This window comes from Xyrauchen texanus, chromosome 13 (assembly GCF_025860055.1).
Source record: "Xyrauchen texanus isolate HMW12.3.18 chromosome 13, RBS_HiC_50CHRs, whole genome shotgun sequence".
Taxonomy (NCBI): Eukaryota; Metazoa; Chordata; class Actinopteri; order Cypriniformes; family Catostomidae; genus Xyrauchen; species Xyrauchen texanus.
This window is the reverse complement of record NC_068288.1, coordinates 7,744,984-7,771,829: the sequence shown is the minus strand read 5'-3', so window position 1 is coordinate 7,771,829 and position 26,846 is coordinate 7,744,984. Positions and strand designations below refer to the sequence as shown.

Sequence of the window (26,846 nt, the reverse complement as noted above, 5' to 3'; positions counted from 1 at the left end):
GACATGGCAGCCTCAGGAGGAGGTATTTCAGGGCCAGAAATACAGCCATCAACCCGAGACTGTGACAACCGAGCTGACGACCCTCCTATCCCCTTAAGCTGGACGACCACTTAAGGCCGCTACCCTGCCCGTCAAGGAGGCGTCTGTCGTTAGCAGTCTGCGACAACAAGACGCACCTAGAGTGGGACCCAAGGCAGAAAACCGGGGTCTGAACCACATAGAAAGGGAACGAAGCCTGAGGCGCGTAACCCTATTTAGCCCAGGGGTTTTGGCCCTTGGAAGAAATCCCCTGGCTTTTGGCCACAACAAAAACAGTCTCATGAGCAGAAGGTCCAGAGGGATCACCGTGGACGCGTTCGCCCTGAGACCTGGAAATCGTTGATACTGATAACAGTGCAACTTAGCCTGACTTTGCTCAGGGTGATCTGAATGGACTCAATCCTAGCGGGAGACAGTTGTGCCTGCATAGTGATTGAACTCCATACGATGCCCCGATAGACAGTGTTCTGAGTGGGAGAGAGGACGATATACTTGGCGTTGAGCCTCAACCCCAGAGAAACAGATGAGCTAAGACGATGTCCCTGTGCTGAACTGCCAGTTCCTGGAACTGCGCTAGGATCAGCCAGTCGTCTACGTAATTCAGAATGCAGATGCCCCGAGTCGCAAGGAGCCAGCTCCATCATGCATTGTGAATGTGCGGGTAAAAAGGGCTAGGCTGGGTGAAAGAACCTGACCCTGGAAGACTTCGCCCCCGGAAGTGAACCTCAGGAACTTTCCATGTTGTGGCAGAACTTCTAAATGAAGTATAGAAGTGCGTCATAAGATCGATGGTGACCAGCCAAACGAGTTGTAGGGCTTGAGACACGACCGTCTTGACAGGCATCATCTTGGACTTGAACACCAACGGGTAGTTCAAGCTTAAGATCTAAGCCAGACGCCACCCCTCACCCTCCATGGGAAACGGGAAGTATTTAGTGTAATAACCTAACTCTCTCTCTGGAAGGGGAACACATACCATGGCCCCTTTAACCAGGAGATTGAGAGTTTTTTTTTTTTTTACAAAAAAGAAATCCGGTTCTGGTAGTGAGAACACGCCGTTGAAACACGGAAAAGCGGCGAGAGAATTAAATCCTGACGCCCTTATAAGACCCACAGAAAAGGATATATCCGTCAGAAGTTTCCATGCTGCCAGGATCTCTGAGATGGGTATTATATTTTAACACTTCCTGTTGAGGGGTTGTCGGGTGTTTCGCGTCCTGAATAAAATGCAGGAACAGCGAAAACAGCCAATTTTGACGGAAGCCTCTGCAACCCGAAACACCAAGAGGTGGCGGGAATGGAGGGTCTTCGAGGGGGTACCGGGAGGGGTGAAGTGAAGCACGCGCCCCGTCCCGAGGGGAGCTACCCCCTAATCTAGGCGCAAGACCGTCAGGGTCTTCTCTTACTAGAATAGTCCTGAGGGCTGGCAAGGGTGGCGAGACTGTCCCCAATCCCTGGGAGGAGGAGCACGACTCGCCACGCTTTGCTTTTGAGCCTCCCTTCAGTCAGGACCGAGGTGGGTCTGAGGCTTGCTCGTCAAGCGCAGAACCCACACTCAGGTCGTCCAGGAGGTCAGCCTGGTATGCCTGAAAAACAGCATAGTGTGCAGAGCAGCACCAGCCTGACCTGCTGCTTGATAAGCCCTTCCCACTAAAGTGGAGGTTGTCCTATAAGGCTTTGAGGGGAGAGAGGGCTTCTTAAGTGACGATGTCGAGCCCGGCGAGAGATAGACCGCAAGCGTCTCTTCGACCGGCGGCATCACTGAATACCCCGTGCCTCAGCACCCACGATAGTCGAATATAATGGCGTCGAGGGTATGTGAACACGGGAAGAAAATATATTATATATATATATATATATATATATATATATATATATATTTATTTATTTTTTTTTTTTTTTTTTAGGGGTTCTCCATGAGCGAAAAAGCTCTTCAAGGAGGTTATCAAAGAAAGGGAAGGGACCCATGAGGCGTTCACTTTCTTAGACTGGAAGATAAAATCTATCCCCTAATTGGAGCGTTTGGGGGTCTCTATTTCGCGTGGCCAGTCCAATCTGGCAACCACACGAGTAACAACATCGAGCAATTCCTCCGTAGATTTTTTATCGCGGACGGAAAGCTCGGAGGCGGAAGAGAATAGCGATCCACCTCATGATCCGAAGAAGCGTCGGAGCAGCTCGAGATCATGTGAAGGACCAGCTGGGTTTGGGGAGAGAGTGAGAGAAAGGGATCAACCCGTCTCTTGCTCCTCAGCCAAATCCATGCACGGGCCCCACGAACGATCTTTTCGTGAGTGCTGACTCCCGGAAGCAAGCGAGGCGAGCACGCCCTGCTGCAACGTGAGAGCAGCGTGCTCTACCCCAAAACAAACAGCAAAAACTGATGTGTGCCGTCTTCAGCTATAGAGCAAGAAGAGGGGAACACGCACCGTTTGCTTTCAGTCATTCTCTCTTTCTTTTTTTTTTTCTTTTTTTAGAAATATATATATGATATTTTCTAAACAGAAGAGAAAAATAGAACAACGTTCACTGCACACTGCCTAACTGAATCTATCTCCTAACAGAGGAAAGAAAGTTTTGACAGGGTGTGTGAAACACACAGAAACAGAATCGCTCTGAAAAAAGTTTTTCTGACGACACCTGGTGACGTATCCATTTATAGCCTGGCCTCAGGTGCATCTAATGATTACATCAGCCGAGGCTATAAATTCCGGTCAATGTTCATTTACGTGTTCCACACATTTATTCAGCTCGGCTCACAGCTTTTTTATTTTTTTTTGTATTTTTAAATATGATCTTGTTCTCCCAATTACTGTCAGTTAGTTGGAAAAGTGAAATAATAATATGAAGGATAGTTCTGTAGATTTAGCTAAAGACAATGGTGTAACATTTTTAAAACTTTAACAAATGGCTCCAATTAGATCTATTTAATGCTTTGCTTTGCCAAATACAAAATTAGTCCTATCAATAACAAAACACATAAAGTTACTTTGTTATTCACTAAATTGTTTTAATTAAAGCATGTTAATTTTAAGTTTTAAAGTTCATACCCATCAAGTTTAATGAAATACATATATTCTGAATTCATAATAAGTACTTTATCTACAGATTACTTAATTCAGTCTAATGGCAAATTGCCAAATCTGAGAAAGACTAAAATATTTTTGGTAATGAAGATGAACTATGTGATGAAGATATGATAAAATATCAAAATGCTTAGTGTTTAATTTAGATTTTGTCCTTTTTTCTTTCTCTTTTTTTTTTTTTTTTTTTGAAAAGGGAAGTTTTAAGAGGAGAAACTGTTTTGAAATACTTCATTATCAACATACATGCAAGGTTTATAGTGTAAGTCTGACTAAGCTGTATGTATGGAGGTTTTGATTATATGTCAGAATGCATGGCTCGGCAAGACTCAACTCTGAAAAGGAGCAGATAAGGTTATAAGGAACAGAACGTTGAGATGTCAGTCAAAGGTGTCAACGCAGAAATCTTGTTGCAAAAGCAGCATTCGTTTGACAGTATTTCCATTTGGTTAGTGAAAGCAGAAGTTTTCCTGTGTTAGACAACTCTAATCCCCCAAATACCACCAGCACAGTTTTGAGTTTTATTAATGTAGTCTCAGTGCAAGAGTTACATCTTTTGATTAAATACAAATGCGAAGACTCTCCGATTACTGCTATTCTTACTCTCTGCTTCTCTTTCTTGATTGGTTAGATTTCAAAATATGGTTAAAACATAAAAAAAAATTTTTTTTTAAAATATAGTTCTGTTAGAAGTCTGAGAGTTCCCAAGTCCATTTTAATGGCTCAAAATCATAAACTTAAAATTTTTTGGATTTTGTTATTACTTTATCATGTATTGGGACAGCTATATGTAAGCCATTTGTCTAAAAACAATAGTGTGAATTTAGGGCAGGATTTTCTGTTTCACCAAACAAGGGCGTATTTGGGAAACCTGTTTGAAAACAATTTCTTTTGCAGATGTGTTTGGTGTCGCTAGTAGTGCTTAAATTAGAAACACTTCACCTTTAATATTGAAATATCATATTAATACTTTAGAACTTTCCTAATGTTTTGTGAGTTAATTATAAACCATATTTTAACCTGACATGATGCTTCAAACATCCTACATGTAAAACGGAGTAAGCCCTGGTATAAAACATGAGTAATAGTCAATTCATTTTCAAATGCTCTGATTTCTGTACACACTGTTGAACAACAGAACACACATGCCAGCTTAATTTTATTTGTTTTATTGTATATTTCTACAAAGTGTTTTTGCTATGGTCCAATTGGCCGAAATAGAAACTATTATAATATTCTGGTTAACAATCAGCTTTCTGTAAGTGCACGCTTTTTTTGTGATTCAACCACAGGTTAAAGCTTCAGTAATCAATGTATCAGTCTGTGTCCCGAATGATGATGACAAGGAACACCAGCTACATGACACGTCCACTCTTAATGCCCCCCTTGGATCATAAACTAATTAATTGGCCGAAATAACTAATAAATCCTATGAACTGTATGATTCATCTGTGTAAATATAACAACATTTAAATTGCAAGTGACAAATTTTATTATTAATCTGAAGATATAAATGTTGAAATTAAAAATGTCTCTGTTTTATTCTCTCCAGTTAGCTCATAAGCTAACCGGCTAGCCTCTTATCATACTTCTCTTAAATTTCTCCTCACTGTTGTGACCTAGTGATAAGGTGGTGTGCTTCTATTCCATAGAACTTTAACTTTTTAATCTTTGTGGTTAGGTTAAGGGATAGAGATAGATGTAGGGTTGCTGCAGGACTCCAAATAAACTCAACAAACACAGTATATGAATGTGACATCCAACTGTTGCAAGACTCTCGTTATTTGAAGGTGCCATAACTTGTAGTGCATTGTCTTGCAGTAGTCTTGCATGGCACAGATAGAGGAACATATTAAAGGGATAGTCATACCAAAAATGAAAAAATCTGTCATTACTCACCCTAATATCATTCCAAACCCTTTAGACTTGATTTCTTTTCATTCTTTTCCACATAATAAAAGTGCAAGGAGACCTATTTTTGTCAAGCTCCAAAATGACTAAAACATCCCATTTGAGCGTATCAGAAAATACTCCATATGACTCTTGCACTTCAAACCAGGTCTTCTGAAGTAATATGATAATTTTGTGTGGCAAAAACACTTTATTCAAGTCATTATTCACTGAAAACAATCCCCTCTGCTTTTTAATCAAGATTATTATTAAATAGCAACTTAAATTTCAGTCTGTTCCTTACAGAAATATATTATATGACATCAGAAGACTGGAATATACTACTTTTGTGATACTTTAAAATGACAAAAGCAAAAATATATGCATTATATGGAAAAGAGCAGCCAGTACATTCCATGGAAAAAAGAAATTCATTTGGTTTTGAAACAACATGAAGGTGAGCAAATAAAATTTTGGGATGAAATATTTCTTTAAAAGAATTTGACAGGAAAACAATAGGTTATTTTAACAATTATTGAGGGGTTTTCCACTCACAGCAGTGGGATCAAGAATGTAAATCAATCTAAACTGAACATGAGTGTTGTAGGATAAAAGAACAGTAATTGACCAAATCCACTTACACTTGCAAGAAGGTTAATACTTTGCATTAATGTACACACTTTGAGGTGTGTACTCCCCAGCTCTTTAATGAAACTTCACTTTGCATTTCTTGTTCAAAGGAAAATTATGTATATGTCACTCGGCAGACAGCTGTATACACCCGTACGCTGCTGGAGGCCAACTTATGGTATGGGAGACAATAATTATCAGGAGAGATGCATTCAGATTAATTGCAGTGCTAAACAAAAACACATTTTTGGAGGGAAAATTAAAGTATTGACGCTGACTACCACCCCTGGAGTCACGAGTTTGAATCCAGGGTGTGCTGTGTGACTCCAGCCAGGTCTCCTAAGTAACCAAATTGGCCCGGTTGCTTGGGAGGGTAGAGACATATGGGGTAACCTCCACATGTTCACAATTAGTGGTTCTCGCTCTCAATGGGCCACATGGTAAGTTGTGCGTGGATCGTGGAGAATAGCATGTGTCTCCACATGCTGGGAATCTGTGCGGCATCATGCACAACAGGCCACGTGATAAGATGCACGGATTGACTGTCTCAGACGTGGAGGCAACTGAGACTTGTCCACTACATCATGGATTGAGTAACCGCACCACCATGAGGACCTACTATGTAGTGGAAATTGGGCATTAGGGAGAAATGGGGATTAAAAAAAACTCCTGAGTTTCCTACAGCACTTTGCGTCGTGACCAATGGTCAACAAATGTTGGCTGTGGCGAATGTTTATAAAAATCTTCCTCGTTTTTTGCTGACGCTCGAGTACATCAGTGGATTGCTGCATAGTCTACCTCAATACCTTAGAAAAAGCATCCATGAATGCAGGGAAAGAGTTCAGGTGAAAATTCGACACAGATGGTCTTTAATTCTCTAAGCCTCAGAATGAAAAAACAGCAGGGATCCAATTTCAAACCAGAAGAGCAGCATCACAAACAGCTACTGGAATCTTGAATACCATTAGACTTTATCAAATATTCTGTAAATGTATATTGTGATTACAAAAATCAAGTACTTGTAATTCGATTTCAGATACATTTTTATGGATTACATGATCGCACATTAATTGGCAAGTGCAGTAATTTGTTCATTATTTATTGATCCTTGAATTCTTTTAAAATATATTACATTTTTCATTCTAAATCAGCCTTTGAGTGTGTTTGTAAGGAGAAATCTCAATAGCACACCTCTCTTTGTATGTCTAATGCAGTCGCAGCAGAAGTGTATTGCTGTGTTTGCACTGGTTTGCTGCTTTGCTGTCCTGGTGGCTTTGATTTTCTCTGCTGTGGATGTCTGGGGAGAGGATGAGGATGGTGTCACTGAAGAGAACTGCAGCAATAATTGTCGGTAAGAAGCAGTCCTCAGCTTGTACATTGGTGTTTTTTGCTACACATAGTATATAAAAGACCCAATAACTACACAGAAGAGGCCTACTATCATACAGCTCTATGCTTTGTACTTTCACCCAACATAACCTTATTCATTGCATCTTGGAAGTGCATCATTTTCTTTGGAATAGTAGGCTCCATTTTGATTTCATGTTAACTTTAAAGAATTCACTATAGGTCTACTTGTGTTGTTTATTTGTATGTGCTATTAGTATTGTGCTTGTGGAGAACATCCCAGGAGAGCTATCATTCAACACCAATAGTTCAACACATCTCCCTCTCATTGTGGGTCTCAACCAGCTTCTGGACCAAGCTAAACTGTCAGTTGAGATAGTATCCCCATATTGGGCTCTGACCTCCACTGATCAAGGGTCACGGCTTTATTCTGCTTATCAGGTTAGTTAGTAAGGATAACGGTAACACTTTACAATAAAGCACCATTTGTTAACATTAGTTCCCCTTCTGTCACTCAATCAACATTGTGTTGATGTAGTGACACTAGGGGTCTCTCTTGAGAGCCCAGAAACACCTTAATCTTTGAGAAAATGGCAATGGCAATTGGTGAGTGGAATTTGCATGCCTGCAAAGAGCTGCACATGGGTAGTCCTGATCTTGATGTGCTGCACGAGCTGCAGTCTGCAACCGACCTCGACCCTCCAGGCGATGAAGGTCATGGCACGAGCACTCGGGCAGGCGATGTCCACCTTGGTGGTCCAGAAGTGCCACCTGTGGCTGAATCTGGTCGAGATGAAGGACACTGACAAAGTTTGCTTGCTCAACGTGCCCATCTCCCAGATCAGCCTATTCAGCGATACCATTGAGGACTTTTCCCAGAAGTTCTCTGCGGTGAAGAAGCAGATGAAGGCTATACAGCACATCTTGCCCTGCCGCGGCTCAATATCCATACACCGTCTGCTAGCCCCAGGCGGCTCTGCCACAGCCCGAGCCCAGTTCTTGGCCCCAGTGTAGAGCCCACCGCAGGAAGTGGATGCCCCCCACTTCACGGCTTGGCACGAGGACCCGGAAGGCTCCTAAATGCCCCTGAGACAGATGACCCCGGGACAGAGATGTCTGCTACAGAGCTGGTACCCAGACCACTACATCCTCCGGTGGAGGGCCAGAAGGTAAATCTTTTGTTTCCTTTTGTGTTGTGTTCACTACACCGCAAACGGGCTGCGGTACCCACATTGTCAAAAAAAAAAGAGCGGTTTCCTCATTCCTTGGGTCACATAATGGCCGTGTTCATGGCCGCCGTTGTCACGGCCGCCAGACACAGAGCACTCACAGCCAGAAGGCCCCCCCACCTTTGCGCAACCGGCCGCGCCACACATATGGCCAGCTGGTTGTGACGAGTCTCAAGGATGGACCAAGAGGCCCTCCTCCTTAGTTGCTAACCCTCCCTATTCCAGGAACACAAAGCAACGCTCCTCAACATGACGTTACCATCTAATATGCCCTGTACTGGGATAGGTGCTCTTCAAGTGCTGAAGTAACCCCCTGTGATGTATTTTCCACGGTACGGTCTCCCTTTCGGCAGACCCGAGTCTCCCTTGGGCAGAGCTCTCTTTGCCCCCGGTCGCTGTGTTTGTAGAGCTCTTCCCCTACAAGGCAGGACCTACCACTGCGCCTCTTCCATGTGTGGCTGGTGAGACCATGTGTCGTATTGCCACATGTTGACCTCCCCTTTTGGGCAGGATGTGGTCTCCATGGGGTCTTTTCCCCCTGAAAGAATAGGAAAGGAAAAGAATACCTTCCCAGATGTGTATAATAGCGTTAGATGGCCCCAGTCGAATCTAATACTCTGTGGAGAGAAAACAGAGAGAAAAGGCCACGGCTGGCGCAGCATGCTCCCATGCTAGTTAAGTCGCTCCCCAGGGATGTGGGGAACTACATGACGTCTTTTGGGGCATTGGGGGAGGTTACGTGCCGTGTGATGCACATTACGCACACAGCAGATTGCTTGCACCTGCATCGGCAGTTCACATAACACGGTTCAGCTGTTGAGGCGTTTTCTATAGGGACCCCTAGAGTCATTACATCGACACAATGTCGAGTGAGTGACAGAAGGGGATCATCTCGGTTACTCTAGTTACTGTCCCTCTTGCCACAATGCTGTACTAGCTTTTACGAGACCTTGTCTCGGCTCCTCAGCACAAAACCTGAACGAGAGAGGGCATTCCTTCTCCTTTTATACCCGTATGTCCGTGGGAGTGGCATGCAAATTCCACTCGCCAATTCCCATTGGACTTTCTCAAAGATTGAGGTGTTTCAGGGCTCTCAAGAGCAACCCCTAGTGTCACTACATTGACACAACATCTCGATCCCTCCATCAGGGAACTGAGGTTAGGAGATTAACTAAGAAATTATTGTATTAGGTAATATTAACTAACAATGAACAATATATTTATTACAGCATTTATTAAACTTTGTTACTGTTAGATAATAAAATAACAATTGTTCATTGTTAATGTTAGTTCATATTGCATTAACTAATGTTAGCAAATACAACATTAGATTTTAAAAATGTATTAGTGAATTTTATAATTAACATTAAAAAAGTGTTGTTCATTGTTAATTCATGTTAACTATTGTTGTTAACTAATGATAACAAATGGCACTTTATTGTAAGGTGTTGCCAGAATATCTCTACTATTCCGGTTACCCGATTGCAGTTGATAATTTCAGTTGATAGACAAATATGCACTCTTCGAATATTTTGTAATTCTTATCAACATTAAAAAATTACTCTTGTTGATATAATCTAAAGTGAAGTTGATTCAGTCATGGTAAATTATATTTTTTTTATTTTAAAGGAAAAGTCTGTTTACAATGCAAGTTAAGTTTAATCGACAGCATTTGTGGTATAATGTTGATTACCACCAAAATGTATTTAAACTTATTGCTTGTTTTCTTTAAAAAAGTAAATATTTAGGTTACAGTGAGGCACTTACAATGGAAGTGAATGGGGACAATTTTTTGAGGGTTTTGAGACGTTCCATGAGCACTGATGGTCTGACACCATCAGCACTCGGATGCTTCACTGTGTGTGCATCACTCCACTTGTGTTCGTTCTCCTAAACTAAAGTTTAAGAGCATTGCATATGTGTTAAGAGCTAATGTAGGCTATGTGTCTCTTTTTTTACATCTATATTTGTTTTTACATTACACATGATAGCCAGCAGGTGGTATGAGCCAGTTAGTAACATGAAGTGAATCATTAGTCATTGTTTACATAGAACAGTGCTCTGTGATCGCTTGTATTACTACTACATTACGAAAGCTAGGAAATAAAGGGCTTTAAACGATCAACTTCAGCACAACAGACAGATTGATTACAGAACTCAAGGTGCTGACCTCTTTACCGGAGTTTCCACATTGGAAACATACTGTTTAAAATGGCAGAGGACATTCCTTATTCTATAGGGAATGATTCTTATGCGCTGGCTACCACTAAATAGAGGAATACCCCCGCTTGGATGGCTATTTTACCATTGAGAAAGCTGACCTTCAGAAAGCTGACAGCATCTCTGCTTGAGTGTGGCAACAGATGACTGCATATGCTCCGTCTCTCTCTCTCTCTCTCTCTCTCTCTCACACACACACACACACACACACACACGTCCATCCATCCTTGTTTATCCAGTAACTTGTTTGAAACAGCACATGGCATGATACTATTTCTGAAGTGACATTTTTGAATTTCAAACAAAGGCTTGGATGCATCATTTGTTTTGAACCAGCAACGGCAGATTCTGATCAGTCGTGTAAGAAAGTAGTTCCATGCACAAATGCATTTTTATGACTGTACTCAGTTTTTCCTTTTTATTTTTTTATTTACGTGTTCATTGAACTGTTAAGCAACAGCTATATAAGCAATATCACACTCACACTCGTGCTATATGGCCCCAAATCAGCACTGCTATGATTATCAGTGCTGATGTAGGGATATATCGCACTTTTGCTCATGTGATATTGCTTAAATATACTGTATATACTTACAGTATTAAGTACAGACAGACAGACAGACAGACAGACAGACAGACAGACAGATAGATAGATAGATAGATAGATAGATAGATAGATAGATAGATATTTTGTGGTAATCAACATGATAAAATGCCGTCGATGAACCTGGAACATTCCTTCAATAAAACCAGTTAATATGAATGTTACAAACTTGAAGCACATTTTTAGGTCATGTTACAAAACATTTTTGCAGTGTACCATGTTAAATAACATGGCACAATTGTACTTGTGATTTAGTTTAACCTTCTGATTCTACATGTAAAATGCTCAATTGTTATTTATTTGTATTTATTGCTTAGCAACTATAAAATAACGTCTTTTTCCATTCCCAAGGGTCAGTTTTTGTTTCAGAGTTTACTAAGTCTGAAGTCTCGAGGTGTCAAATTAAAGATTGCCAGTGACCAGCCCAACTCCATTGAGCTGAATAGCATGTCTGACCACTGTGAGTCCTCAACTTCTCTCTACATCATGTTATGTGATCCATTGAATTCTGTCTGCCGTGGGTAGTTGCATGCAGTACTAAAACAGTTCTCTCAGAGCAAATTTTGTAAGATCACATAAACACATTCATCAATCAGTCAGGCTTGCCAATACTCATTGGGTTTTTCCCTGCTCCAGCTTGGCTACCGTCAAGTTCAAACCGCTCAGTATGTGCAATATCAAATATGCCAGAGTTGAATGACTGGCAGATTTGTCTTCAAGTTTGAGGGATTCACAGTTCCTTGCCATAGCCTACATGCTATGTCTGTCTGTATGTCTCTCCCCCAGATGCGGAGGTGCGCTTTGTCAATATGACTGCCCTCACCAGAGGTAGACTGCTTTCCTCCTTCTGGGTGGTGGACAGGAAGCACATTTACATTGGTAGTGCTGGCATGAACTGGATGGCGCTGTCCAAGGTACCGAATTCAACCGTTCACCTCAACTGAGAGCTTCTGTGATTTTCTTATGTAATAATAGTGTGTGTATTGCCTCAATGCAACTAATAACATCAAGAATAACCCTGACACTCAAAGAAGTGATCAAAGACCTTTTTCTTTGGGGAAAACCTTTTTCGGACGGACATCTTTGGCTGCTGTGTTTTGTTTTGAAGTAGTCCAACCTTTATGGTGCAATCATGTCATGTCGAGATGAGTTTCCATCTTTGTCGAACTTGTAAATGTAGAAGTTGGAAAGCTCCAACATGCCAACTGAAGCTAATAGAAGATTGCAGTTATCACAAGCAATTCAGTGACAAAATTATGAGAATCACTCATCTATACAGTTTGTCTGTGGCAGACTTTGTTTTGACGATATTATTACAGGTAAAGTAAATAAATAGCAAGTAAGTTTGGATCTGATGGGATTGTTTTCCCTCTTACCATTTGTTAGACTGAACTGATTACCATTAGACAAAAGAATAAAACCCAAAGAGACGTTTGGAGTTCAGTGTGTTTCTGACATTTACTTTATCATATTTTGCTTTTACTTACTTATTTTACCTGTAATAAAATCTGCAAAGTGGTGTGGATGGGATGTCTTGTAAGTGTGTCAGCTGTATACTGTTTTTGAAAATTCCTGATCTAACAAATACAAATTTGCTGCAACTTTTCACAGCCTACAAATTACATTATGATTCTGTTATGAACTTGAATCTTAAGATTTCTTTTAAGTCTATCTGACCCATCCTTTTCTTTTTACTCTTTCAGCTGAAGGAACTTGGTGTGATAGTGTATGATTGTAGTTGTCTGGCTCTAGACCTGCACAGGATGTTCTCTTTTTACTGGCAGCTGCAGTACAGAGACTACATCCCCTCTATCTGGTCCAAGAGAGTCACAGCTGTATTCAGCAGAGATGAACCAGCCCAGCTCAGACTCAACAATACTGATGCCTCAGTCTTTGTGTCGGTGAGATCAGTATATATACGTCCTTCCTTTTTCCATTTCTTTGCTTTCTACTGTAAAATAAATAGGAGAGACCGGTGCTAGCTGTCACATCTTTTCCCGAGTGAGGTTTATCAGCGTGGGTTTATTTTTTCAAGTTAACTTCTGTAAATGCATACCTTACCGACTTGCAAAAAAAGCTGTTGAAAAATGTGAACATTACTGCTCAAGAAAAAGACACGCGTAGACTTTTGACCCATTACTAAGGCATTTTTTCAATCTATATGGGGTAAGTTGTCACAGTGGGAACCTGCTATCTAAAAGCCAATTATATATATATATATTTAATTATGTATTAGTTATTTCTATTTAAATCAATTATTAAGCACAAGAAAACAGCAATAATATTATTACAAGTTTAGTGTTAAAACAAAGTTATTGTTTTGGCCTACAGATATTGTAATTAAAGAACTTGTTACAATATCTGTAGTTACAAGAAAAATGAAACAACAACATTTGAAACACTCGTGACAACCTGCACCATTATAAATGTGATAACATGCCCTGACCTGACATTTATGAGAAATTCCCTACTGACAGCACAGTTCAGCCTTTCAGTAAAAAACATTTTCATCCATTTTAAATAAAAAGATTTTTTATGTAAACTGCTCTTTCATTGGCTTCACTGGATCTAATTTGATTAAGAAAAGATTACTCACTTCACAGGTAATTTATCCCGGTGAATCTTTTCCAAAGCAAGCTGCGGCACATGTAAGGATAGTGTGCACCGGACTCTAATTTGAGTGTAATTAATAATGACTCACTTTCAGTGACAAGATGTTTTCCAGACACATCTAAGACATCCATCATCCCATTTAAATGAATAGTGCTGTGATGTTATAAGCTGCTGGGAGATTTCCAGCTCACCGATAAAATTCTTCCACTGACAATGATGTATGCATGCAGACGGCAGTCTTATTACTGCACTGGCCAAACAAACTGAAAATTAGACAGCTAAGAAACTTTAAAACTGCCTTCTTATCATTTCTTCCCTTTCTTCATAGACATCGCCAGAGCTCTTTTGCCCCAAGGGTCGAAGTAGAGATATAGATGCAATTCGACACGTGATCAGAGAAGCTAAGCAGTTCATTTACATCTCTGTAACAGATTACCTGCCCTTAGTCAACCGCAGCTATCGAGGATCAGCAATTGTAAGGTAATACTTTTTTTATACAGCAATATAATTTCATACCTTTCTGGACTGCAATAAAAAAATAAAAAATATTTAAATATACATTTAGTGCAAGGCAAGGCAAGTTTATTTATATAGCACATTTCATACACAATGGTAATTCAAAGTGCTTTACATAGAAGAGATTAAAATAAGAATAAAAAATAAGAATAATTGAAACAGTTTAGAAAAAAATTAAATACAGTACAAACAGTCAGACACGCAGTGGCACAGTGCACCAAGATTCCTGACTTGATTTTTAGTTGTTTGACCCCTAGCGTCAAGGTAGTGCAGTTTACTATATGGTGGCTGCCCATAAGTTTTTTCCTAGCTCTACCCTCCAGAACTTCCTGGGGGATCCCAAGGTGACCCCAGGCAAGCCGAGAGATTTAATCTCTCCAGAGCGATCTGGGTCTGTGCCGGGGTCGCCTCCCAGTTGGACATGCCTGGAACACTTCCCTAAGAAGTTGCCCAGGAGGCAAACTGACCAGATGTCTGAACCACCTAAACTGGCTCCTTTCAATGTGGGGGAGCAGTGGCTCTAATCTGAGCCTCTCCCAGATGTATAAGCTTTGCACCTTTTCCCTTAGGGTGAGCCCAATCACTCTGTGAAGAAAGCTTATTTTGCCCACTTGTTTCCAAAAACGTATTATTTCAGTCAATACCCAAAGCTCATGTCCATAGGTGGGGGTTGGAATATACTGTAGATTGACTGGTAAATTGAGAGCTTCACACTCAGGCTCAGCTCCCTCTTCACTACCACAGTCCTGAACAATGACTGCATTACTGCAGCTGCTGCACCGATCCATCTATTGATCTTGATATTGATATCATGATATACTGTATATGTCATATCATCAAAGGGGGCACAACTGCATTCCACATGTTTGTTAAACCTCAAGAATAAAGCATAACTTTTTTGTTTACAAGTAAACTCACGGTAAGCTATCTTTAACGTATACTCATGTGTGCGACCTATTTTTGATGATTTTTAATGATGATAAACTGGACTGCCAAGCGGCAATAAACATAACCAGAAGAAGAAACCTTTCTTTCCTGTGACAGTGCTATAAATCATGGAAAAACGTTCAATTAATTAGTACTGTACATAAATATACAGCAATGGTGATGTTGGAGATGTACATTTACATTTATGCATTTGGCAGACGCTTTTATCCAAAGCGACTTACACTTGTGCACTTATTACAGGGAAAATCCCCCCTGGAGTTAAGTGCCATGCTCAAGGACACAATGGTGGTGGCTGTGGGGATTAAACCAACAACCTTCTGATTAACAGTTATGTGCTTTAGCCCACTACACCACCACCACTTGTTGTTGTGTTCTGTCGACAGCTGATGTACTGCATTGTCAGTGATGTCTTGTTCGGTACACAACAATATTAAATTAGCCAGATAGCTAGCTAATGGCTAGTAGCTGCTGAGCCTGATTGGTTTCCATGATAGCAGGGCTGCCTGCTAATACTTCCTAACAGGCTGATTTCATTTTTGTAATTCAGTTAGCTAGTTTTTGTGTTTTTGCCAAACTGCTTGCATATTTAGTGATATGTACCTGTTTTGATCGTCTTCTCTTGATGTAGAACATAGGCTAAATATAGAAAATTACTCCAAAGTTTATCATCAATAAAAAAAACATTAAAAAAAAAAGATAAATATCGATAACGTTTTATCATCCAGCCCTGTCGTTAGCTGTTTTAAGTCCACAACAAAAAATGTATGCGTGCTGATTGAATGACGCTAAATACTGGACAGATCTCTCTCTCACAGATTTGCACACACACACACACACACATATAAAACATAAGAGTGGGAGAGGCAGCATATATACTACGAAATCATTGATAGACGCAACCTCTGGTCAGCAATCCTAATCAGCTATGAATCTACACTGCCCAATGTTTGCGACAGTACAATATTAGCTAGCTTTGTGTGTTAATTAAAGTGACTAACCTTTGAGAATGTGTTCTTCCTGAAGTTTCTGCTTCTCAGGGCACAACCAAATGTGAGCACAAATGGCACGGCAGATGCCATCATGTTTCACAGGACTCTTATCACATTTTGGGGTTTACCAGGAAATACATAATCAAATTCTATGATAAGGGTCTGATCGATCATGGCACATGGGGAAATATGACACAGATGTATAAAAACAATAAAAATAAAACAAAAATTGTTCCTTTAAAGTATTAATAGTTAGGTTAAAAGCCTCCAGCTATTCTTGAAATATTCACGAGTCCTTTGTGTCGAGTCGAGTCAAGTCTGATGTCATTTTAGGTAGAGTCTGGCATCGAGTCTGAAGTCTATTAAAATGCGACTACACATCTCTGCCCCATACTTCCTTAGGACCCCCTACAAGAGGTCATAAGCCTTCTCCAAATCTACAAAACATATGTAGACTGGATGAGCAAAGGTCCATGCCCCTTTTAGTATGCTCTTTAGAGTGAAGAGCTGATCCACTGTTCCACGACTAAGATGGAATCTTTATTGCTGCTCCTCCAGCTGAGGTTTAAGAATTGTCCGGAGTCTTCTTTACACCATCCTGGCATAGGATCTGTCCTATGTCTACAGAGGATGTGATATCTGGGTTCGTAATTCCTCATAATGTTACTTCCACTACCCGACTATATCACCAGGTGAAATTAGCAGTTCCATATGCTGGATAACAACAGCTTGGACAAAGCCCTGTCTCCTCCGCCTAAGGCTTACAACCAGAGGTCTTCCCCATTGCCTCCCCAAACTCATACCTCATTGAGGGGTCGAGCTGGGCAATTGTGAGTATCCCCTTTACAGCACTTGTTAGTATCACCTCTACATCTCTTACCCTGGGCAACTCCGGAGAAGGAGTGTGTCCAACCCCCATCTTGAAGTTTGGTTCAAAAGCCAAAACTGTGCGTGTAAGTGAACCCAACTAAATATAGCTGACATCACTCAACCTTCTGCACCAACTCCGACTCCTTTCCTATAATAGAGGTCACATTCCATGTACCAAAAGCCAGTTTCCATAACCGAAGATGTAGTCCGCACAGGCCTACACCTTTGTCTGCTGCATGTTGGGCATCGAACCTGGCCCCTTGACTTTATACCCCACTTTTGCAGAACTATTTTTGAATATTTTTAAGGTTGGCAATGTGTCATTTGTTATATTGTTGTTTAAGGTACTGGTCACCAATAGACGATATGCTCCGGGAGGCTGCAGTTTTGAGAGAAGTTAAAGTTTGTCTCTTAATCAGTCTGTGGACACACACACATCCGCTGACCTATAACTTCATGACATCAATGCAGGCGCTGTGCACAGGACTGCCTGGCTGCTCTATAGAGGTGGTAAGGAAATAATTTATTTGATTGATCTAATGATATTGTCTATTAACTGTATGTACTTGCACACACAAATTGAATGTATAAAATATTTAAAGATACACCATATATTTCTATATGTACAGTATGCATCTGTTTTGAATCAGAGATTTTACAGAGGCAAGGAACAGATGGGAGGAAATCAGCACAGAATAAATGAGAACAAATTCATAGTGACAGATAATGCAGTATACATTGGTAAGACTCTGTCTTTCATTCTCTCTTTCTTTCTCACTCTCTCTCTCTCTCGCTTTCTCAATGTCGATTTCAATTTAGTGTGCTTTATTGGCATGACACTAAACTATAGATAACATTTGTATTGCCCAAGCAATGCAAGCAAATAAAATAAAAATTAAGACGTTAACATTAATAAAACAAGAGCTACTAAATGGTGTAAAGATTACGTTTTAAATGTAATACTTTTCCGATTCGTTTTTCAAGTAAATTTCTGTATAGACACAACTTATTTTTAACTTAAGTTATTTTATTAAATTCATTTGTTTCACTTCGTTTCCAAGTCGGTACTAATAAAAAAATCCCAGTGTTTCTGCAGTACCGGTAGAACTAAGTCAAGTTTCCGCCAAACCACACATAAAAATAAAAGCTCACATCAAAATAAAAGCTTGTAGTAATATTAATGCAGTGGTATGTTGAAAATTAATTGTTCTATTTTTTACTTGTTAAAAGTCTGTAAAAATTTAAACGCAAAACTTTTTTTGAAAAAATTAAACAGATTTCAGTAGGATCCAACTTAAAAACACTTAAGCAATAATTGAGCAATACTTGAAGGAACATGCATTTCTTTTAATGTATTATTTAAATTGAACTTTAACATTAAATAGGCTACAGGAGTGTGTTCAAAAGCACATGACATATTTTTGCTGTGGTATTGAAATTGGTATAGAGAACCATGAAATTCCACTGGTATTGGTACCGACTACTGAAATATTTGTATCGTGACAACACTATAAGATAGCATAACATTTGTTTTTGTGGAAGACACAATTTACTTTTTTATATTGAAAATGTAAAAGGGTTCCCTTTCAAAGAAACATCGACGTTGCTTAATAACACAATGGGGACTACATCAGTGAGTCATGAGTTTTGAAGCCTGTATACAATCACGCCAATTTAAGTCATGGCGCTTAAGTCAAATCCATATAGGCGGATGCTTGCCGCATTTCAATAGATTTTATTTCTTCAGTGCACAAATTTGTCTAGGTTGGTTACTAGCGACTCATGCCGAAGCGAGGACTATGTTCTCCCTTTTGAGTGACAACACGCTCGGACATCGTTGGAAATAAGCAGTTTGTGTGCGGATTCAACCGCATTGCTAAACAGGCCCAATGGCACTTCATCGAGGCTCTGTCAAACCACGCTGTCTCTGAAATTAGTCATGTGAGCCTTGAGGCTCCGGCTCTTGTCATAAGAAGAAGGATTGAGGACCGGACTTTTCCTTGTGCTTCTTTCTCCCTCCAGACAGATGCACCGTTTTCTGGCCTTTTCCATCAGAAAATGCTTTGTGGGAATGATGGAAAAGGTAGGCACTTGTTGAAAAATGCCTAATGTCTTCTATTTTGTCACCCTAGATTGTTCGCAAAAAAGTTAATGAGGCAGTTTTTGAGGAGCGCTGTTGCGCGGCAGGCGAGCTCCCGCATGATCGCTGCCCAGGCCTGGGGTCTCAAATGGCTCAAAGAAGAGCATTTTTCTCCAGTACGCCTGGGGTGCTTTGTCAGCGTTACTATTATTCCTGGGTCGCATGAGATGGCGAGGCTGTGAAATTCAAATGGTTGCAAGGCTGTCTTTTCTTTGACAGCAGAAGACACAAATGCTATCTCCGTCCCTGTTCAATGGTGGCACGTACTTCACGCTCCTCACTCCTTTTAAGATATGTTGATTCTGCACTCACTAACTTTGCAGTATTCTCATTGTGAAGGAGTTGTGTTTTGAGTTCTCTGTCGGTCACACTTGTACTTCTTGTATGAGTCAACCATTTAAAACCCATTGGACACTCGAGATTTAGCATGTTTGTGTGATCAAATAGGTCATGATTTGTGTATGGAATACAAAACATGTCATAATTATATATGGAATGGATTATAGTTTCCGCTTAAGAAAGCATTGTGTCATAATTTATGGAGATAAATTGGTACCAAAATTGTCCTATGAAGAACAATTTGTATCAACATTTTCTATGGAGAACAATTGGCATAAAAATTTGCATATTAAAGATAACTTACAGCTTTTTCCCCTGCGATTTATACTGGGGAGCAAGATGTAGCAAAGAAAAAAATCATCTCATTCCAAAACCAACCTCTTTTAATTTCTTTCCCATGTTCACACATTCTTTCCTGTTCTAATGCTAGGGTAGATGGGTTATCTGGTGTTCTCTGCTGTAAATACATTCAGAGTGACCAATTTTTTATACTTGCCTGATCGAATTCAGCCTCTGTCCCCATTGCCAAGGGTCTCAGGACAGGTATAATGGAATTTGATGAATAATAATCACAAATATTCATGAATCGCAGTCTCATAAACGCCACATGCTGTTCCACCATAATAAATGCTGGGGCCATTGTGGCACACCTGCTTTCTCTCAATTCCCTCCATGTTCGCACATTATTCCCCATTCTAATGTGAGAAAATATGGTTTATCTGGTGTCTTCTAATGAACATACATTCAGAGTGACCTCTTTCATAATTGTCTGATTGAATTCGGCCTCTGTTCCAATAGCCAAGGTTTATGGGACAGGCATAAGCTATTGAGAACTGTGCTCTCCCCCAACATTCATACACTCTTTCCTGTTCATATTCCTACTGTAAGCACACTTCAGGACGACAGTCATTATGCCTAAATACAATAAAGGCAAACATTGTTAAACCAATTCAATCAGCCACAATGATGGAGGTGCAAGGGCTTCCCTCCACTGTGCCGCTGATTGCAAGGCGGCCGCCAAAGGTAAGCCAAGAATGCATATAGTGGTTACTCTTTGCGCTTCAATAGAGAATCATGCATTAATTCCTCTATCTGCCCATGTAATGGCTTGGAAGCCTTTACAAGGCCCTCCTAATTGGATAATCTGAACAAGAGAGAATGCATTTTTTTACAGCATAATTTCACAAGTGCAGCCGGGGGACTGGTTTGTGACCGTAGATTTGAAGGATGCTTATTTCCACATTCAATATTACGTCAAGGCACAGACTGTCATTCCGACAGTGTCTAGGCAATGTTCAAAGTGCGACATGTTCTCCCTGTGAAAACATTTCATAGGCTACTGGGGCTTATACAACTACAATGGCGCCGCAAATGGCCGCCTTGGTGTGGAGCTCTCCAATTCTTTTGTTGTTTTTGTTTGTTTGTCCTGTGTTTAGTTATCTTTTTCCAGACAGTTTCACCAGGGATGAACTGCTGAACATTCGACAGCACATATCAGACAATCTTTTCCAGGTTTTTGAATATTCAGACGTTTTACTGGACATTTTAGTCGGAGGCGCAGCTGTGTCGTTTAAACTCGCTACGAGATGCAGGTGAGGGAAACGAGCCGGTGAGCTGGTTAAACTCCGTCAGAGAGGCGTTCGAACAGCACTGCCGAGCATTATCTAGCAAATCTCTGCTCCCTTCCTAACAAAACGAACGAACTACATCTTCTCACACGTACTAATAAGGACTTTTCAAACTCTGCTGCACTGTGCTTCACAGAAACCTGGCTGAATGAAGCCATTCCGGACAGCGCATTACATCTGCCGGGCTTTCAGTTGTTCAGAGCGTATCGCATTGCGGAGTAAACGGGGAAAACGAGAGGCGGTGGAACAGGCTTTTACATCAACGAAAGTTGGTGTACAGATGTAACAATGTTAAAGCGGATGTGCTGTCCTAATGTATTAACTGTAAGCCGTTCTACTCACCACGGAAGTTTTCTTCATTTATTCTGGTGTGTGTGTACATTCCTCCAAATGCGGGCGGGAACATAGCGCTGCAACAGCTGGTTGATCAAATCAAAAACACAGAACAACAATACCCGGACTCAGTTATTATTATTCTTGGGGGCTTTAACAAAGCAAATCTCACACGTGAACTTCCCAAATACAAACAGCACATTACATGCCCCACCAGAGACGGGAATATACTGGATCATTGCTACACAACAATAAAGGATGCATGTCACTCTGTCTCACGTGCAGCTGGAACTACAAGCCTGCTTCGATTGCACTGATTGGAGTGTTTTTGAAGCTGCAGCTACAGACCTGGATGAGCTCACAGATACTGTTACATCATACATCAGTTTCTGTGAGGACATGTGCATCCCTACTAGGACATTTTTATCATTCAACAATGATAAACCATGGTTCACAGGAAAAGACAGCTTAGTCATGCCAAAGAGGATGCTTACAGGGGTGGGGATAAAGTCTTGTACAATCAGGCCAGGAACACACTGATTAAGGAAATCAGAGTGGCTAAAAGAAGTTACTCTGAGAAGCTGAAAAACAAGTTTTCAGCTAACAAACCTGCATCAGTGTGGAGTGGCCTAAAACAACTTATTTATTACATGACTCCTACCCCCAACCCTGTGGTGGACCAACGACTGGCTGACGACCTGAATGTGTTCTACTGCAGATTCGAAAAGCCCAATTTCACACCCCACACTCACTCTGACCTTCACTTCAAACAAACATTAACACCTCCTGCAACACCCCTCCTGCTACTCAACCTGCACTCAAGATCTGTGAAGACAATGTGTGCCGTGCCTTTCGGAAGCAAAGGTCACAGAAGGCTTTAGGCCCAGATGGTGTCCCACCAGCGTGCCTTCGATCCTGTGCTAACCAACTGACCCCCATCTACACACAGATCTTCAATAGATCACCGGAGCAGTGTGAGGTCCCATGCTGCTTCAAATGCTCAATTATTATCCCTGTCCCTAAGAAACCAAAAATCACAGGACTTATTGACTACAGACCTGTTGCCCTGACATCTGTGGTCATGAAATCATTTGAGAGACTGGTGTTGGCCCACCTGAAGGACATCAGTGGAGCCTTTCTGGATCCCCTTCAATTTGCTTATCGAGCAAACAGGTCTGTGGATGATGCAGTCAACATGGGATTGCATCATGTCCTGCAACATCTGGACAGACCAGGAACATATGCAAGGATCCTTTTTGAGGACTTCAGTTTGGCTTTCCACACCATCATACCAGCTATTCTAAGGACTAAGATAAACCAACTCCCTGTTCCCATGTCTATCTGTCAGTGGATTACCAGCTTTCTGACGGACAGGCAGCAGCTTGTGAGACAGGGAAAATTCACTTCCAGCACCTGTACCATCAGCACTGGTGCCCCCCAGGGATGTGTGCTCTCCCCACTACTCTTCTCCCTCTACACCAATGACTGCACCACCATGGATCCCTCTGTCAAGCTCCTGAAGTTTGCAGACGACACCACTGTCATCTGCCTCATCCGAGATGATGAGATGATGATGATGAGTCTGCATATAGAAAGGAGGTTGAGCGGCTGGCTGTCTGGTGCAGTCAAAACAATGAGCTGAACATGCTCAAAACGGTGGAGATGATTGTGGACTTTAGGAGGAACACCCCAACATTGTCCCCCCTCACCATTCTAAACTGCACTGTGGCAGCAGTGGAGTCATTCAGGCTCCTGGGCACTACATCTCACAGGACCTGAGGTTGGATACACACATTGACTCCATTGTGAAAAAGGCCCAGCAGAGGTTATACTTCATTTGCCAGCTGAGGAAGTTCAACATGCCAGAGGTGCTGCTGAAACAGTTCTACTCAGCAGTCATTGAGTCTGTCCTCTGCACTTCAATAACTGTCTGATTTGATGCAGCTATGAAATCGGACATCAGAAGACTACAGAGGACAGTTCGAACTGCTGAGAGGATTATTGGTTGCCCCCTGCCCCCCCTTCAAGAACTATACACTTCCAGAGTGAGGAAAAAGGCTGTAAATATCACTCTGGATCTCACTCACCCAGCCCATTACCTTTTTGAACTGTTGCCTTCTGGCCGATGCTTCAGAGCTCTGAGCATCAGAACCATTAGGAGGAACACCCCATCAGGCAAAAAAAAAAAAAAACAGGCAAAATGGGGCCAAGTGTCCACCTATATGGATTCCGTGATGGGGCTCACTATGGGTATCACTTAATCAACTTCAGCCAAAAAATTGCCATGACTGTATACTGGCTTCAGACCATGTGACTCACATCAAATAATGAAAATGTACAAAAGAGTTATGGGGCAAGGCACATCTCTCTATCCTTATTTAATGTCTAATTGCAATTCCATTTCTATCCATTTTCCCTCTTGCAAAAGCAGTAATTTATTATTGTATGTTTAAGGGTTTTACTCATATGTACCATTTATCTGCTATAATATTAAAATTCTCTGTCAATAAGGGAATCTAGACTGGGTTGGCAGTCACTTCGCATTCAATGCAGGAGCCGGGCTGGTGATTCAGGAAACACAGAGGCAGCGGGAAGGGCAGGACTCTCTTGTAGAGCACATGACTGCTGCTTTTCAAAGAGACTGGTTTTCACCCTACACAATGAGCCTGCTTACTGGCAGCAAGACGCTACAAGACAGCCAACCCGGAAAACAGAATCTGCAAGCTTTGAAAACAAAACTAGAGAGCAGAGAGCGTGAATGAGCGGAGGGAACTTCTCTGAAGTGGGATCAATAAGCCAAGGACTTATCTGTGCCTCGGAACATCTGTGTCCTGACTCTACCCAGTTGAATTTTCAGATGCTATCAATGGAATTGAATGGACATCCCTGAAGGACTTCTATGAAGGAAAATAGTAGTGAGTGCTTTCTTTTTTAGATTACAGCACAGAACAAAAACAGCACTACTGCCACGCAATTGGCTGATTAGATAATCACATGGATGATTGTAGGTGCCAGATGGGCTGGTTTGAGTATTTCTGTAACTTCTAATCTCCTGGGATTTTCACATACAGCAGTCTCTAGAATTTACTCCAAATGGTGCCCAAAACAAAAAACATCCAGTGAGCGGCAGTTCTATGTATGGAAATGCCTTGTTGATGAGAGAGGTCAACATAGAATTTCCAGACTGGTTCGAACTGACAAAGTTCTTAAATCAAGAACATTTTTAGTAAAATAAAAAAAATCTGAAATCTGCATAAATGCCAACACACACATACTAATTATCCTTTCATATGTTGCCTTGAACAGTAGCTGTCATTGCTTTGTGGTTGAATATATATTCTGGCACATTCAGCACTGTGTATATATAAAATGTTTACATGATGCAGCATGCACAGCTCTTCAAGACTTTAAAGCTTGAAATATTTTACAATAATATGCACAAGAAGAGATTGATTTTCTTATGGAATGCAAACTTTAGCTTTAGCACCCTTTAAATGTAGCTTTTATAAGCTATAGCTTTATATATAATTCTATAATGGACTGTTTTACATTAATGCTATTTTCAAACGTGATTATACTGATTATGATTTCTTAGGCCACATATGTTGCATTGATTTCTCAGTATACAGTGCATCCAGAAAGTATTCACAGCGCTTCCCTTTTTCCACATTTTGTTATGTTACAGCCTTATTCCAAAATGTATTAAATTCATTATTTTCCTCAAAATTCTACAAACAATACCCCATAATGACAACTTCAAAGAAGTTTGTTTGAAATCTTTGCAAATTTATTAAAAATAAAAAAACAAAAAAATCACATGTATTCACAGCCTTTGCCATGACATTCAAAATTGAGCTAAGGTGCATCCTGTTTCCATTGATCATCCTTGAAGTGTTTCTACAACTTGATTGGAGTCCACCTGTGGTAAATTCAGTTGATTGGACATGATTTGGAAAGGCACACACCTGTCTTTATAAGGTCCCACAGTTAACAGTGCATGTCAGAGTGCAAACCAAGTCATGAACTCCAAGGAATTGTCTGTAGACCACTGAGACAGGATTGCATTGAGGCACAGATCTGGGGAAGGGTACAGAAACATTTCTGCAGCATTGAAGGTGCTAATGAGCACAGTGGCCTCCATCATCCGTAAATGGAAGCCGTTTGGAACCACCAGTGCTCTACCAAGAGCTGGCCGCCTAGCCAAACTGAGCGATCGAGGGAGAAGGGCCGTAGTCAGGGAGGTGACCAAGAACCCGATGGACACTCTGACAGAGTTCCAGCATTTCTCTGTGGAGAGAGGAGAACCTTCCAGAAGACCAACCATCTCTGCAGAGTGGCCAGACGGAAGCCACTCCTCAGTAAAAGGCACATGACAGCCTGCCTGGAGTTTGCCAAAAGGCACCTGAAGGACTTTCTGAGACAGGATGAAACAAAGATTGGAGGAAAGACTGGAGGAAACAAGGCGCCGCTCATCTCCTGGCCAATACCATCCCTACAGTGAAGCATGGTGGTGGCAGCATCATGCTGTGGGGATGTTTTCCAGTGGCAGGAACTGGGAGACTAGTCAGGATCGAGGGAAAGATGAATGCAGCAATGTACAGAGACATCCTTGATGAAAACCTGCTCCAGAGTGCTCTGGACCTCAGACTGGGGTGATGGTTCATCTTCTAACAGGACAACGACCCTAAGCACACAGCCAAGATAACGAAGTAGTGGCTACGGGACAACTCTGTGAATGTCCTTGAGTGGCCCAGCCAGAGCCCAGACTTGAACCCGATTGAACATCTCTGGAGAGATCTGAAAATGGCTGTGCACTGACACTCCCCATCCAACCTGATGGAGCTTGAAGTCCTGCAAAGATGAATGGGAGAAACTGCCCAAAAATAGGTGTGCCAAGCTTGTAGCATCATACACAAAGACTTGAGGCTGTAATTTTCATTTTCATTTAATTTAATAAATTTGCAAAGATTTCAAACAAACTTCTTTCACGTTGTCATTATGGGGTATTGTCGAATTTTGCGGAAAAAAATTAATTGAATCCATTTTGGAATAAGGCTGTAACATAACAAAATGTGGAAAAAGTGAAACGCTCTGAATACATTCCAGATGCACTGTAGTTTATGGCCTGATGCTCTAGCATGTCTTTGCCTTATATATGCTGCCATGATCTGTAGCTTTCATTGCTTTCTGTATTACTACCTCTATGATACAATGCATCTTATACAGTATACTGTTTATACATGGTATATTAAAACTGCTTGCTGCAGCATGGGTCATAGATAAAAACAGTTATATTCCCATGTGCATACTTATTTTCATACACTGAATGCACAATTTATTATATGCCTTTAAATGTATAGCATAGCACCTCTGACTGTTATAATAAAATATTAAAGAGTAAATTAAACTGCTAACATGTGTCCTATTG

General features: G+C 41.0%; 1 protein-coding gene across 3 annotated transcripts in view; it reads left to right on the top strand.

Moving 5' to 3' along the window:
* Window positions 1–26,436, top strand: part of LOC127654151 (inactive phospholipase D5-like) — a 37,842-nt gene extending 11,406 nt beyond the window's left edge. For 2 of the 3 annotated variants that reach the window (XM_052141185.1, XM_052141187.1), the window contains exons 2-10: window positions 6,857–6,993; window positions 7,247–7,430; window positions 11,394–11,502; window positions 11,829–11,956; window positions 12,746–12,943; window positions 13,984–14,135; window positions 17,323–17,488; window positions 17,608–17,719; window positions 23,930–26,436. In XM_052141185.1, the coding sequence (XP_051997145.1) occupies window positions 6,857–6,993; window positions 7,247–7,430; window positions 11,394–11,502; window positions 11,829–11,956; window positions 12,746–12,943; window positions 13,984–14,135; window positions 17,323–17,488; window positions 17,608–17,719; window positions 23,930–24,180 (1,437 nt within the window). In that variant the 3' untranslated portion in view covers window positions 24,181–26,436. The remainder of the gene's footprint in view (window positions 1–6,856; window positions 6,994–7,246; window positions 7,431–11,393; window positions 11,503–11,828; window positions 11,957–12,745; window positions 12,944–13,983; window positions 14,136–17,322; window positions 17,489–17,607; window positions 17,720–23,929) is intronic. The other variant, XM_052141186.1, reaches the window with a different exon arrangement.
* The last annotated feature ends 410 nt before the right edge of the window (window positions 26,437–26,846 follow it).